At 39.7% G+C, this 16,936-nt stretch overlaps 1 protein-coding gene across 1 annotated transcript in view; it reads right to left on the bottom strand.

Annotated features, from left to right (window-relative positions):
• Positions 1–5,844: 5,844 nt before the first annotated feature.
• The window catches only part of LRPPRC (leucine rich pentatricopeptide repeat containing), a 100,471-nt gene continuing 89,379 nt past the window's right edge, over positions 5,845–16,936 (bottom strand). The window contains exons 33-38 of the mRNA XM_090281227.1: positions 15,288–15,427; positions 15,050–15,165; positions 12,540–12,614; positions 10,567–10,651; positions 7,889–8,031; positions 5,845–6,010 (exon numbers count right to left, since the gene is read on the bottom strand). Coding sequence (XP_090137353.1) covers positions 5,954–6,010; positions 7,889–8,031; positions 10,567–10,651; positions 12,540–12,614; positions 15,050–15,165; positions 15,288–15,427 — 616 coding nt within the window. The 3' untranslated portion in view covers positions 5,845–5,953. The remainder of the gene's footprint in view (positions 6,011–7,888; positions 8,032–10,566; positions 10,652–12,539; positions 12,615–15,049; positions 15,166–15,287; positions 15,428–16,936) is intronic.

The following is a 16,936-nucleotide window of genomic DNA, read 5'->3' on the forward strand; positions in this document are numbered from 1 at the left end:
TGAGTGATAAGTATGCTCATTACTGTTAGGGTGTTACTGCTCTCTGGCCCCTCAGTGGACAATGCTAAGGAATATTGATATATCAAACTCCGATCCAGCACCACAGAATTGATTCTAGTCCTCTCCTTTTTCATAGTTGTAACTCCCTCCAATTGTGAGAAACTTGGCTCCCATTATCCTTAATATTTTCACTCACTTGGAGCCAATCTCCCCCCTGCACCGCACCTGCCGCCTCTGACCCTCCTCACCCTGCAGGGCTGTAACCCCAAGTCAAACCATCCCTGAGTCTGCACAGATGCCTTCCTCACCCTCCTCTGGCCCATCACAGCTCCCCTAACCCCGCCACCCCCACCTGCACTGGCCACCTAATGGCTTTAGGCCTGAATGGAGAAGGGAGCAGGAGAAAGAGGACATTGGGTTTCCTCTTTAGCTCCCCAGTGACTCCGATGTGCAGAGAGGGCTGACAGCCACTGAGGTACATCATCTGCCCTGATGAGAGTGGCAGCTCCCAGACTGCAGAGGGCTTTGATAACTAACTCAGTGGGCGCTGGTGCGCAGGGCTGCAGCGGCGAGGCGCCAGATGCCAAGGCAGCAGAGATGGGGAAACTCCCACAGCCGCCATTTCTTTCAGTTATTTTCTCCCCTGCAGCATCCCGTTTCTCCACCCTGCTTGCCCACCCTGGAGCTTTAACCAAATGCCACGGTGGACCTACCCCCAGAAATGTGATTCCCCTTGTCTGTTTTTAAAAAGTACTTCCTAGGGCAGGTGAGGCCAGGGAGAAAGAACCACTCACTGTGCTAGAGGCACAGATGCGGTTCAGTTAGCCCTCCCTGCATGGCATGGCGTAGAGAGCCGCTTCTGTGCCATCGGCAGAGGCAGAGACTGCAAACTTTTCCTGGTGTGGGTCCAAGAACAAACATTTCAGGCTTTGCGGGTCGTGAACTCTGTCACAACTACTCAATTCTGTTGTTGCGAAGAGACCACCGACCACTCTGAAGTATGCGTGGCGTGGCTGTGTTCCAACTAGCCCAAGGCTCTAGTTGGCAGACCCTTGATCCAAAGGTTAAGTTCTAAAGTTCGCTTTTAAAGCCCTCCAAGTGTAAGTTGTGCTGTCGATGGGGACATTTTAATTATTGACTCAAATATTTCCTGATGTGATTTAACTGCTCTTGTTCCTAGAAACATTATTTAAGACATAAATTTTGCCTTGGGTGAAGCTAGTCTCCCTAGTCTGGCTCCCAGAGATAGACTGTGTATTTGTTTTTTTCTTTTCTTCTGGTTTTGAGCTCAGATTAAACAGCTAGCAGCAGTGATATTTAAATCTACACCAAATCCAAGTGTTAACTACAGACCTGGGGCTCCAGGTCCTACTGAGACCCAAATTAGTCACTTAGCAGAGGGGTTCAGCACGGCCACCCTGTGCCACCGTCCTTGGGCCCAGGCGTGCATCGGGTGCACCAGGCAGCCTCCAAGGAAGGGGCAAGGGACTCGGATGGGAGAGTGAGGAGGCATCTTGCTGGTTGACCTGTGCTTACTTGGAAAATATATCAAACGTTCATGCCTGAAAATGAAAGTCCTTACTTGCAAATAGTCTAAACTAGGTTAACCATATCTCAAGACATTTGTCACTTGTTTTTGACACGATCGATTCCTCTTTTAAAGGGGCCCAGGTATAGAGCCATCAGCGTCCCCCATCCCATCCCTATCACTCAGTCTGCCTGAGGCAGCATCTGCAGGGGAGGAGGCAGGCAGATCACAGCCCCTTTTCGGCTGCCAGGCAGGAACAGCAGAGCACTTAGTGTTAGCAGATAACAATTAAAACAATAATGTTTCAAGCTGTGGATTGAGATATTCATCATATATCAACTCAACAGCTGGTTAACACCAGCTTTCTATGCAATAGGACTCACATGTTATTGTTACGATGGGTGTGTCTTTTTGTAGAATTGGAGGTATTCCGTTTCCCCCGAACGGCTGAAAAGCTCTCCTGCCCTATGTAAAAAACAGGGTTTTGTTGTTGTTGATTCCACGCTCGTACTGCACTTGTGCTCCGCTGAGGCTGACTCCCCTCCCATGGGTGTTTACATGTGAGAACTTCTTGGGCTTTAACCCCCAATATCTAAGTTCTGAGCTACAAAGGGACATCTTTGATCGCTTATGAAAACAAGGCGTGTGTGAGGAATTCCTCCAATGCACACAAATCACAAACCTCAGAAAACACGGACTTGGAAAGGGAAGCGGGTGTGGGGCCCATTGAGTCCCCCCGAAGAGGCTTACTGGGCACCTCCTGGTGCCAGGCTCTGTTCTACCTGGTGGGTCTGCAGAGCTCCACTCTTGGGAAGTGTCAGACAAGTCAATAGTGAAGAGAATTTCAGTCAGCACACACCTGGGGCAGGACTGGTCAAGATTTCACTTACAAGAGAACCCTCACGCCCAGATCTGAGCAGACCATTGTCCAGACAAATGTGTAGGGGCCCAAAGTCTGAAGCTGGTCCCATGTTTTTGCTCTACCTGGACACAGTGATGTTTCCTTTCTTCATGCAAAGAAAAAGATTAAGGGCCTATTCTGAATTGGCTAACGCAGCCATTTCTTTATTTGTACTAAGGCTGCACAATACGGGTTTTGTAAAGTCCGCAGGATACATTTCTAATGGAAACACTCGAGTGCATGACTGTACAACAGTAAAGCAGTAAATTACCATGATTTTGTACCCCCTGCAGCTGTGAGTTCCACCATACTTCAGGAATGTTGCTTTTACTCATAAAAACTACAAATAGTGTTTTGTCATAAAAACAAATGTTAAATGAAAATTGTGCTCACACATGAAAAAAAGTGTAGTCATTGCAGACTTTAGAAATAAATAGCGCCAGGAAGAACAATTTGCAATATAAAGCTTGCTTAATAATTTTACTGGAATTTGCGGACTCGGCGATTAAGCCAGGCAATGGGTATTTGATTAAATGGAAAATAACCTTACAGTGTAAGCTGTCCAGAGACTGGGAACACTTGTGAAAACGGTTTAAAAAAAAAAAAAAAAAGAATACTTTGAGTCCAATTTTACTTTTAGCTGGATTGCTTGCTTTTTGTATTCTCATAGTAACTAAATGACTCGTCAAGAGTACTAGCCACGGATATATAGCTGCGATTCTGGGCATATTAACTTCTGTAAGCTCGTGTTTGCTCGGATGAATATCAGGCAAGAGGGGTGCACAGCACATGATAGTGCGTGTTCAGTGTTAGCTATGAAGAACCCATAGAACTGACTACAGGCAAACTCAAAGCCAGGACTGTGCCTGGCCTGGGGATACAGACATGAAACAAAGAACTGTCCCTCAGGGAGTTCACGGTCAGTGTGATACTTGCTTGTTTTTCAGTGGCTTCGGGAGCCCTGGAGAAAGAAAAATTAATACACTGGGTGGGGAGGGTGTCAAGAAAGAGGCACAAAAGTGATACTGATGACAGCCTAGGATACAGTCAGGACAAAGGAATTAGGAGGGTGACGGAAGAGGGAAAGGTGTTGACAACCGTCCATGGGGGTGGACCCGAGTCATTTACGCAGCTGTAAAATGCTTCGGCTCCTTCTGACACTTAAAAGATAAGATCCCCTTCATTTTTAAGTGTTGATTTGTCATATATCGAACCCTACTAATTCTTGCCAACTTTGTACCCCAGGCATCTCAAATTAGCTACCTGCTTGTCCTTACACAGATAAGCAGCAACTTCACTGGTTCTCCACACAAACTCTACACCATGGATTCTGGCAACAACAGAGGCCACCGCATACTCTCTAACTTAAAACTTTGAGTCAAGTCCTTGAACTGGCTAAAAGTGGTTATGCAAAGTTTGACAAGATAAAAATGAAAAAAAAGCCCACAGATTTTTGGAATACAATTTATTCCAAGCATTTCACAGTAAAATTAAATGAGGGTCAAATACATGGATGTTCAATTACATATTAAAGAGTAGTTTCCAAAAGTTTACAATTATAATTTACTTTTTAGAATTAGGTGTTTGCTTGTAATTTGAGTCTAAAATGTATCATTAAGTGTTGCTATAATTGTGTTTACTCTGTATTTATATTTATTTCAATTTCACTGGTAGATATTTAGAAAGAATTCATAAGCCCACCTAGAATACACAATTATTAAATTTTAAATATTTACATTCAAAAGGTAAAGCTAATCAGTGCTTAGATATATGACAAAGTAGTTCTTTGTTAATTCATATCATATGTTTAAAGGCCCCAGCCCGCTGTTTAGAATGCTAGGCGAGATTTGTACCCATTTCCTCTGCACCACGCCCACACTTCACCAGTCAATATACAATGCTGGCTTGGAGTGACTTCATGTCATTGAGACTGTACTCTCAGTTTCCCCACAGATGACTGACTGCACAGTCCAGACTATGCCCCAAGGTTAGGCCTCATTTTAGAGGCCTAGGTTAATGAACAGTAATAAAACTAGCTCAATTGTTAGTGTAACTGTAAAAAACAAGGTCTGCTTCAGTGGAATCACTAATGAATGGAGTGAGGCTCATGGCAAATCAGACCAGATCATAAGGTCACAGGCAGACCTGCGCCTGAGGGGAGCCCCAGGGGGAGCTTCAGCAAGCCCTCCAGGCTGGCTGGGCACTGGCCAAGCGCAGATTCCTTAGGTCCAACTCTACAAAAAAGATGAAGAAAGTAGGGGAAATGCCATAGCATTTATTCCTTGGCTTTCCTCCATCATCCCTCCCTCTTGAGCCCTCCGTAGGCTCCAGATGCAGGAAGGCTGGCCCTCCAGACACAGGTTAGCAGCTCCAGCAGCACCAGGCCAGCTCAGTTCCTCAATGCGGGCTACCCCTCACGTCACCAGTGGGAACCAAGTAAGCTGTCATCGAAACCCAAACAGCAGGTAGTCACCAACTTCAAATAGCCAAGAAATATAACAAAATGGGATAATTCTCAAATAAAACAATTTCAACTTTTTTAGTGATTAATTACCTAATCCCGATACCGTTGTAATGGCAAACTGTTTTGACTATCATCTTAGATTCTTTTATAGTTACTGCCTATAATGCAGATAGTGATAGGCCTGAAAGCCAATGTGGAGAGAACTTTGAAAAAACTAAATACAAACCAAGATTTCACTCCTTTGTATATTAAATCATGTATTTATAGGATACGAATATAACGTAACAAGCCGTGCTGGGTGTATTTTGTGCCTACAAAGACCTGAGACTAAAATGAGAGGAAATACCTTGCTCTATTTCATGACCAAAGTCATGACTCAGACTCAGTTTCAGAGACTTCTGTGAATGGAGGCTCACGGAAGCGACCGTGGTAGAAGGTCAAGCAAGGCGAGGAACCCCCAGCACTGGCAAACAGTACCCCGACCGGGGCGAGTGACAGTCTCCTTGAGTCTGCTTCTCGCTGGAAAATGATGCACACTAGATCTGATGACTGGTAAGACGCTGTCCAGCATCAACACTTTACAAAACTGGAAAATTAAGCAAGGCTTCACACATGTAAAGAACTGATGTATCATATAATAGTTAAGTATCAGAAAGCTCGAGAACATCGTTTGGTCCAGCTCCAGAATTTTTCAGATAAACAGTGTTAATAAGCAAGTCTTAAATAAAGAAATAACCTTTTATGCAAATAATAAACGAAACTGAGTACAGGACTTGAAGAGTCAATTGGGAGAAGACTAAAAAATTATGGCTTCACACAGCAGGAGCCCCAAAGAAAATGCCATATTTATATTGCAGGCAACCCCAAAATTCTGGTGACCAAGTGAACACAGTTATTGTTAATAAGATATTGAGTATATCATATCCTCTATTACAAATAAATACAAGCACATAAACAGAGTAACTTTTCATTTATTTATGTCTTCTCAAATACATTTAAAAAATAACATTTTAGACACAGAATCACAAGTACACACAAAACAAAGTAGTGCTGGATTGTTTCACAAAGGGGTTCCCCTTAATTCCTTTAGCTGCTTTACATAAAATTCAAAGCTTTCCTGTTAAGGAGACAAAAAGGGAGGGAAGGTAAGATAAAATTATTAGCAAGAGGTGATGGTACAAAACTTAAAAATCACCAAGTATGCAAGCAGGCAGCAAAGACTGGGGGGCCCACGCAGCCGTGTGCTCACATGCTTCGTAAGTACTCCTTGATGCTTCCTAAAACCATAAGCCCCAGGCCCCCAATTCCGAGTTAGCACCAGCACCAGGAGCTCGCGCGTGCGCATGCGCACGTAGGTATTTCTATCTGGGATTGGAAGGTGGAAGGTTTGAAATAAACATGGTGTAGTGATGTATAGCTCAATGACAGTAAAGAGAAATTCTGCGTATGTGATTCCTCTTGTTAAACAGAATGATTAATAAAACTTCCTAGGCAACCTATTGAATGAATGGTAGAAAATATCTGCAAATCATAGATCTAAGAAGGGGTTAATTTTTAAAATATAAAGGAATTTATACAAATCAATAGTCCCTTCCCCCACCCCCGCAAAATCCTGAAAAACGGTCAGGAGATCCAAATAGTTTTCCAACAAAGACACACAGATGGCTGAAAGGTACAAGGAAAGATGCTCATTGTCACTAATCTCAGGGAAATGTATGTCAACACCAAATGAGACATCACCTCACACCTGTCAGAATGGCTATTAGAAAAGATAAGAAGGAGCAAGTGTTGGCAAGTTTGTGAAGAAAAAGGAACCCTCATGCACTGTTTCTAGGAATGCAAATTGGTGCAGCTACTATGGAAAACAGTATGGAGGTTCCTCAAAAAATTAAAAATAGAACTACTATATGACCCAGCAATTCCATTTCTGGATATTTACCCAGAGAAAACAAAAACACTAATTCAGAAGATATACGCAACCTCATGTTTACTACAGCATTATTTACAATAGCTAAGACATGGAAACTTAAATGTCTATCAGTGGATGAGTGGATAAAAAAAGATGTGCCACACACACACACACACACACACACACACACACGAATATTAGTCAATCATAAAAAAGAAGGAAATCTTGCCATTTGCTCTAACAATGTGTCTTGAGGGCATTATGCTAAGTCAGTCAGACAGAAAAAGATAAATACTATATAATCTCACTTATTTGTGGAATCCAAAAAACAAAACACAAAACCGAGCTCACAGATATAGAGAACAGGTTGGTGGTTGTCAGAGGGGGGTGGTGGGTCAAATGGGCTAAGGGGGTCAAAAGGAACAAATTTCTGGTTATAAAACTAGTAAGTCATGGGCAGGTAATATACTGCATGATGCTTATTAGTTAATAATACCGTACTGCATATTTGAAAGTAGCTAGCAGAGTGGTTGTTAAAAGTTTTTATCACAAGAAAAAAACTCTGTTTCTATGTAAGGTGATGGATGTTAACGGGACTTACTGTGGTGTCATTTTGTAATATATACAAATACCATATGATTACATTGCATACCTGAAATTAATATCATGTCAATTATACCTCAATAAAAAAATTTTCAAGATGAATAAAAACATACTCATTTTAAATGAATAAGCAATTAGCAGTTCCACAATATGCTTGGCTATTAAAATACAGGTTATTAAATCCTATTTCCAGTTCAAATGATGAGAAAACCACTCCAAGGACATTTGATAAATTCATACTTTTAGGCAAAGGTCTGAAATTCGCCTTGCATTTTAGACCTCAGTCCCAGAGAGCTATGTTTTCCCCTGCCCATACCCAAGGTATGAGGGTTCCATTCCTGAAACCCTCCTGAGGGTTCTTCACAGAGATCTAATCCTCATGTAATTCAACTTCTTTTCTTTTTTTTTTTTTTACACATTATTGTGAAGCATACATAAATCTGCAGAGGTCATTTTTTTTGCCCTTAATTAAGAAATACTCACAGGGGGTTCAGCAAAAGGGACAGACTCTCCAGCCTTCTTCAGAAGAACTGCATAACGTTTCAGAAACAGATTATCCAATTTTATATTCTTCGCAGTCAAATTTTCATACAGTGCTTTAGCAGACGAGACATCATTGTCCAACACTGAAGAAAAAGATACTAGTCATAGATAAAGACAACCAAGCTATCTTCTTCTTTTCCCAAAACACTTAGCTACCGATGAACTCCTGGATCCCTGGATCCCAAGGCAAATGAACACTTAACTACCTTTAGCAAAAAGCCACATTCAGAATCTACAAGCCCCCTTACTCCTTCTCCACACCTCTCATTCAGCTTTCTTCACTGTGAAAAGAGAAAGAAAATGACAAATACGACTACTTTAAAAGCTCCATGATTGTAAAAGTGACCACAAACTGAAGTCCTCAACCACAGAGTATGTATACACAGCTCAGCTCTCTTCTGCGTAAAACCACACGGAGGGGCCCATAAATTATGCCAGAATCTTTATTTACATCAATATCAAGATCATCAGCTAAACACCACCAAAAAGACTTTCAATGTATTCTTCTATTATAGAACAAATAAATATGAGAAACGTTAGCTACAGTGACAAAAAATGCATACATAATCAATATACATAAAAATCTGTATACATCTATATAATATTAATAAGTTACGCTAATATTTCACTTAAAAGGACGATGGAGTACCCTAGGAGCTAGGGTTAGAGCTAGCTTTCCACGTAGGCAGATTTGCGGAAGTTTCCTTTTAAAGTTTCCTGCTAAGATTATAGGGGCTCTGCTACTAACTGCTAGTAAGTGTTAACATCTAAGCACCCAACAGCCCCCTTACCCTACACTGATGTTCTATAACCAATTCCAACTCGAGCAGCACCAGGGCAGGGCTCCAGGACAGATGTGGGAAGTTAAGGCATCAATCCAGGATTTCCCAAAATAGAGCGAGGGTGGATGCCTTTGGGGCTGAACAGATCATTGGGGGTCAGTTGGGTGAATTCAATTTTCTGTGTCCATCCTTCTCCTGACACTGTCAAGGGCTTAGCTCAGCCACTATCAACTTCCAGGGTGCTGCTCAGAAAACTCTCCCATCTTCCCTCTCACCACTCCCAGATTCCTGCTCTTCTCCCTCCCAATTCTCAAGTGGGATTACACAATTTAGTTGGTTTTTGCTGTTTGACCCCATTTCATGTTAGTTACTATTTAATATCTGTGAATTCCCCAATGGAACTTTGAGGTTTATGATTATAGCTCTTTCTGAAATACAACGACGTGTGTCTGAAAAAAGTCCAGCCATTGTTAATATAATGATGTAACGTGGCAGCCAAGGAGAGTGGACTGGAATGCACATGCATGAACTACGACAACTTCACTGTACTAGTCACTGGGGACAGTAGATGCCGTTGAGGGAGCATGTGTACTATGTGGCCGTCACATGCAAAATGACTGAGCAAGTAGAGTAACGAATCTGCATCAAATTTTACATTAAGCTTGAACATTCTTCATGAAAAACTATTCAGGTGATTCAGAGGCCACAGCTGTGGGCAACTGGTGATTGGCAGCTTCATAGCGACAAGGCATCCACTCGTGCATCATGTCTCGTGCAGTTTTTTGGTGAAACATCAAATCGCCCAGGTGACTCAGCCCCTCTACAGCCCAGATTTGGCACCCTGAGACTTCTGGCTTTTCCCAAAACTAAAATCACCTTTGAAGGGGAAGAGATTTCACACCATTGATGAGATTCAGGAAAATACTACAGGGCAGCTGATGGCAATTGGGAAAACTGTGTGCAGTCCCAAGGTGCCTACTTTGAAGGGGACTGAGACCTCATTGTCCTGTGTACAATGTTTCTTGTATGTTATATCTTCTTCAATAAATGTCTCTATTTTTCATACTACATGGCTGGATACCTTCTGGACAGACCTCATACATCATGTTCCCCAGACAAGGGTGGAAAACTGAAGACCAGTTTACTAATTCTGATTACAGTCTGTTGTCCTGGCAACAATAAAATCAAAAAAAGCAATTCTTTATTTACCCCATGCCTAAACTGAGCACTCAGTAGATGGCAGATGGACAGGTGATCAAAACTTAGAAACATTAATATTTATCTTAAATACTGAGGAAACTTTAGACTGGTTCCCTTTCATACGCAATGGGCGGCAATCAGGGAACAAACTGCTTAAAAGACAGGAATTTCAACTGTGACTTAAGGTGAAACTTTGGAGCCCACTTTTTAGTTAAGGGCCTGATATTTCAAAGGCCTGGGCAGACAGGGAGGGTACAAGGAGCAAGAAGACAAGTCAAGGGATAGTCTCAAGTAGATCTCTATTTCATGCAATGTTTCAGGTGGCAGGGCCTTGGGGAGACTGCACTGTTCCCAATATGTACACTCAGGTGGACTTCCAACTCTTTCCAGGATCCTGGGATGCTACTCAATACACCAGGGCCCCTCTGAACATGCCAGGTGATACTTGTTTTACGTTTAAGTTATAAGAATGAGGTCATAGTATTTTTAGTTTTTAAACATATTCTAAAGCTAAATAAATTATTTATATAATAATTATTTGACATTTAGGATTACTACCTATGAGCTGAAGACTCAACTGACTATACTACAAATATTTAAATCAATTAAATAATATAGTCAGATTAAACTTATTACCATAGCTTTTCATCATGGAACTGTATGCTTCTTCCTTTTCAGTTAATTCCGGAATCAATTCTAACAAAGACTTCAATGTTTTTGCCTAAGGAATTAAAATACAGGTCAAAAGACTGTGAAATGGAACACTGATATATAGACAATTATATCACGAAATCTTCACAATAATAATAAAACTGCCTACTCAATTTAATGGACTATTTCCCCTTCTGTATACAGGCATACCTCAAAGACACTATGGATTCAGTTCCAGACAACTGAGAGAAAGCAAATATTATAATTAAGAAAGCAAGTTGTAACTTTTTTTGCTGGTGGACAGTCTTGCCTTCAATTTGTAAAAAAATTGTACCATCTCTGAAGCATCAATTAAGCAAAACACAGTAAAATGAGGTATGCCTGTATCTCAGTGTTTGTTGTTGATTTAACAATTTACAGCCCAAACAAACAAGTATTTCTCAAGTTAATGCACTTCTGTTTACACTTCCATGAATATTTTCCTAAAATTTTATAAAGATTGCCTCTTTTGTCAGTGGTAACCACAACAAGAAGTTATGAGATCCCAAAGAGTAGAAGAGATAATAACTGTATCTTTTGGTACCAAAATGTTTAGGTGAAATGTGATTAATTCAGTCAAAGCTGCTGAAGTTTTCCCTACTTGGTATATAAATAGAGCAGGTCTCACTGGATTTTCACTTGACTGCTTTCAGCTTTTAGTTCCTGAAGTGAATATAGAAGAGCCACACCCTAGTGAATAACCACTGAATACTTCCAAACACTTTGATATTGCTGGATAAAGCAAAGATGGGTTTTATCTAGCTTTATGCCCTGTCTCCATCTCACCAAAAGAAGCTAAATCTGGCTTAATTATTTCTACTATCAAACAGGTAGGCACTGTAACCGGAATTTTTAAAAATCCGAAATTACTTTTTAGCCTGGACCTGCATCTTTCAAGGACTTCCTGCAATTTAAAGTCTCCAGGGAGGAACGTTCTGAGCAGACGTGTTGCTGTACATTTCCTGTACCGTCTTACTAGCAAGGCCCGGAGGCGCTTTAGTTGGCACAGCCCCTATGTGAAGTAACAAGTGCTTTTTACATTTCTTATACTTTTTAACAACAAATTAAAAAAAAAAAACAACTAGTCTCTTTGAAAGGAAAAAAAAGGCAACTAAATATTTTCAAGAAGTTTTTAAAAAATTACACAAGCCAGAAATAAAATTCGCAATTAGGTAAAAAAAAAAAAATTTAAGTGTGTGTATGTGTGTGGCAAGTATGTAGAAATTAAGGAAAACGTAAGACTTCTGAGACTGGAAACAACCTCAATGCTTCACAATGAAACAAATATTATAATTGGTGCCCAGTTTGAAACTTCATAATGTGCCCAAATAAACTAAGGGTCCTGCTGCTTAACCAGTAAAATCAGATCTAAACAATTCTTTTTGGAAATATGCTTTCATTCTTTTTTTTAACACCAAAAATAGGACTTGGTTCTATTTTACACACCACACATGCATCTTTTAGTGTATGTAAGATAAGTGTACAAACTGAGAACATTAATTTCTGGCACGTACCAGTTTTAAGGCCAAATGGTTAACCTGCCCGACAGTTTACACCTGAAAAATGGTCAAAACCAGCCACCTAATGGGAGGAGTGCTTCCACACTGGTACCCTTATACCCGGTGGCCTAAGCAACGGGGCTGTCACTTTCCATTTCTCAGGGCCCTTTCTTGCGGCTCTTAATGCATTACTATGCACAGGGGGAATTCACTGCATGAGCTCATTCTGCATGTCCAGGACAACTAAGGAGTCAGAAATGACTTTCTGTCAACATTTAAAAATGTAAACAAGCATATACAAGTGAAGTCTTTGATCTCCATAGTGTTTTTAGTTCAGGTTCTAAACCAATAAGCCTTTATGTGATACTCGTATCTTTGACTTTTAATATCATTGATTTGTCAGCAAGTTAAGCACAGTACCTTTCCTGGTCTCTGAGAACTCCTGATACAGAACACCAAGAAAATTGGGGTTTGTTCAGCAATTGCTCCACATCTCTAAAAATTAAAACATTATTCAGTAAGTGAAGGTTTCAAATAAACCAGCAGACCAAGGTGAGTATTGCCAATTAAGAAAGTTCACAATAATACGGTAATGTATTATCACTAATAGGAGGGCCTAAGAGATGATCAATTTTTTCAAGGCAAAAAAAAGAAAACAAGTGCAAGATATGTCAAGTTTTTGTGAATGCCAACCTTGGCATTGCAAGTATGAAGTTTGTTTAAAAAGACAAGGGAAAAATTAAACTAATGCTTCAACAACCATAGAATAAGATTTAGGACTGCAAAGAAAGAGGAAAAAAGAAACACTATTCCTCCCCAATTATACTGCCAAGCATTCACAAGGGAGCTAGGGATCATAAGGTTAATTATACATTTAATAAGGTGTCAGGGAGATAACTGCTCGTTTCTTTATAAAAATTAAAATGTACAAAGCAAGTTCTCTTTAAAGTATAATTACCTACACTTATGCATACAAAAGGACTGATTTCAATCTCTCTATTTTATAAAAGGCTTTCATTGCAACAGACAGCCAGTGCTCAAGAAAGAGACAAAAGTTAAACTCAAAAATAAATAAAATAAAAGTTTATATGACAGACCAAATAAATCAAGTGTCTATCCAATATTAGATGCTATAGTAAAATCAAATATGGCAAGACAATATTTTAGTTTACACTCTTTGTAGATGTCATTCCTTAAGTTTCTAAAAAGAACAATCCTCTTTCAAAGCTTTAAAACATTGTCAATACTAAAATGAATAGCATAAAAAGAACTTTGGGGGACGCACAGAACATTTACATTAGAAAACTGACGTATTAGACGCCTGTGACTAAAGTATTCTTCCGCATAGCAAGAACAACCCTTTACTTCTTGATAGGCAGATATAGGATGGGCAGAGCGTGTGTCCTTTGAAACCCCAGTCTACCGAAGGGATGGAAATGAAAAGACTGCTGCTGTTGCATCAACACTCAGCTGTCACCAAGAGCCCCGGGCAGGCCCCTGTGGCTCAATGCAGCCCTGGGGCAGCAGGCAACATCCCTGCTGTCTCCCAGCCTAGGATGCTGTCAGCTGTGCTCTCTAAGAGGAGCCTTGAAAGACTCTAGCTCAGAATAAACTGGTAGAGAAAATATCACGTAACCCCTTTCTAAAGAACCAATGAACCATCAGAATTATGTGTTAAAATTGAATGAATATTACCACATGTATAATTAGATATGCACAGACCCCTAGTAGGTACATTTAGATATGTACACACAAAGATAAAGCATCAGAGTTTATTCCAAGACAGAACTTGAAACGCTAAAGGCAGCAAGATAAAAAAATTCCTGAAATCCCTAGCTATCACGAATTGCATTTTGTCATGTTTTTTAAAAGGCAAAGAAACCAAACAAAACAGGAATTTCTCTGTCCAGAAACAGAAGTACAAAAGCCTTAAGAGGCAGTGCCAATTTACACTTTCCACAAAACTGGTAACACAGAGATATTTCTCAGGCATGCCTTTGGCTTGGATTCTACTGTCAAACTAGGTGAACTTTAAAGATCAAAACTAGAGCTCAGGCAGGTGGGTACAGTTTTGTCATCCCTATCTACTATGTACAAGGTTTCACAGCTCATAAAAATGTAAGTGAATATAATACTATTTACTACCAGAAATTGGTCCCAGACCTCAATTTGACACAGGGAGTCTACACAAACCCAGCTGTTGGCAGGATCACGGTGACTGTTTGACTGCCACCTGCTGGGAAGGGGCTCCCGGCGGTGCCTGTTTGTGTACACTGCCAGTGGCAGCTCCGATCACCCACCGGCTCGGCACTTGGAGCAGCTTTGTATCTAGTGCTGTTAAAATAGCATTATGTGGTCGTCTCCTTCCCTGAAGATCACGAATTCAACTGAGAGCCACAGAGACCTGCATTTGTCATTTACTGTGTCTGTGACAACACAAATGAATAGAAAGCGAATTCAATTCTTAATAAACCTTGAATAAGGTACTGAGAATGTGTGAGTATTCAAGTGAGAAGCTGTACTTGAAAAGCAAACATTTCCTACTTTTTGTTTGCAAACTGTTGCCATGGTGATGATGCACAGTATTTACAGCATTAGAGAAATTAAAGTAGGAAATTGAAGAAATTGTTTTGCGTTAACTATTTGCACAGAAACATTTGTTTTTAAATCATTTCAGCAAAATGAGTCTTTCCTCTCTCCCCTCACCCCCTAAATCTAAGGACATTTCCAGCCTGAGTTGGCACATTTAAAACCAGCAAGCTACAATTTACGATCCAGTCCTTAGCATGCAACCCTGATTTATGATGAACTTAAATGGGCTAGCAGCACTGCGCTTCATTTCTAACATTCTACCCACACACTTAAGCAATTTCTCAACGTACTTCTCACAAGCCACCAACCCCACTGCTCCGCGTGTGGGGGGCCATTACCTGCAGGAGAGCTCTGGCATCATCCACCTTGCCTGAATCCACAAGCTGAAGGAAAAGGTCGGTGACAGGTTTGTAAATTGCAAACTGATTGGCCAATCTCTCTGCCATGATGCTTACTAAAAAACATCAAAGGTAAGAAAAATATTTTGTTTAAACCATCCAAAGAAATTTGGTCCATTCTTACTAGACAGAAAATGTGCTTCTGTGTTTTTTTTTAAAGTGAGAACAGCTAACTTACTCTTTTCAAATGCTGGTTCCAACTGCTCCTCTATTATTTTTCTGAATAAGTATGCCAAGCCAAAGTACTGTGCTTCCACAGTTTGATTCCCTGAAGTAAGCATATTTTCAATGTTTTCTATTGCAACATCTATGTTATTGCTGTAAAAGAAAGTAAAATAAATTATAAGCATTTGTTCTTGTATTAATAGTGCAAGCAGTTTTCATAAGAGAACTTACTTTGGGATTCACACACGCAAATGCTTTAGGAAAAAAGGGTGATACATTCACTATTATCCAGATAAAAAACACTACGCAAGTTGAACTGGATCACATTTAGGTAGCAAAATTTTATGGCACAACTATATACAGAAGCATTTATGATAACTTTAAAAATATTGTATCATAAATATTTAATTTGATTTTGCAGCTCTTTAGATATAAAATAACTTATGAAAGTGCTGCAACTTTGGCTTTATAATCTCAAATGGTCACTACTGTATGAAGTTAAGATAATATATCAGGATTCTTAAAGATGCTGATGGTGCCTTTAAAAGTGTCTTTTCAAGTCTTTCAACCCACAGTCATAATTTTTTCCTGTCAGGTACTATAGAACATTTGAAAAATATTCAATTTATACTAAATTTCTCAGAAAGAAATACCTTCACACTCCACATTAAAAAGTCAATTACATGGCCTTATTTAACAAGTTATAATAAAAATTATCCTTATTTGGTTAATGTACTCTTTAGTTGCTACTTTACAATTATGGCATTCCAAATCCAAATAATCAATCTTATGTTGAAATTATTACCTAAAACACACAAATTCTTTAACTAAACATGAACACTGTATAACAATAAATTTGCCTTATGGGTTTTAGTTAGAAAAATTATTTACTAGTGAATACAAACATATTCTCCACATCTTATAAAACTGTGTTTATATGATAACATTTTAAAATTCATCCAGCTCTTACTTGGATAATTTCCTTGATCTTCCAACTTAACATAATCATGTTTTCTCATTAAAGGGAAAGTGTAAAGTTCTATTTGGGGAAATAGTTTTAAAAGGAAAAACAAAACAAAACACTACTTCTCTGCCCAAAGAAATAGAAATAGACAAAAAACACAAACATTACATTTTAATATCATAACCCATTAAATGTATTTAAGATTAACCACTAAAGAATATTTTTTCCTAAAGGCCTGAAGAGCGTCAATTCCGTAATTATCCTTATGAATCTTTAACTTGAGCAAAGTTCATAAAAATCAAGTTCTTGTTCCCTTTTACAGTGGTGATTCTCGACAAGGACTCTAGAGATGGTGGTAAGAGAATCACCTCTGAATATCTCCCTTTTCGTGGGCGTGTGATGATAGGGGCAGATGGGTGGGAGGGGGGAGAAACTAGAACTTCGTGTTCCTGACAAGCTCGCTGGGCCCTGTTCCACACTGTTCTAGCAGAGTGTAGCCCTCGCTGTTGCTGACAACCAATGAACGCGTTTTTCACTTCTGTGACAGGGTTTCCACAACAAGGGACTTGCCTGTATGAATGAGAGCAGTTACCAGGTGTGGAACAAATTTTATGAATTTGAAAAATTTGATAAATGTTCTTTATTCTAAGATTTAATTTAAATTAAAGCTAACACATATTTTGCAAATTATAACAATA

This window comes from Furipterus horrens, unplaced genomic scaffold (assembly GCF_987537825.1).
Source record: "Furipterus horrens unplaced genomic scaffold, mFurHor1.1.pri manual_scaffold_6, whole genome shotgun sequence".
Lineage (NCBI taxonomy): Eukaryota > Metazoa > Chordata > Mammalia > Chiroptera > Furipteridae > Furipterus > Furipterus horrens.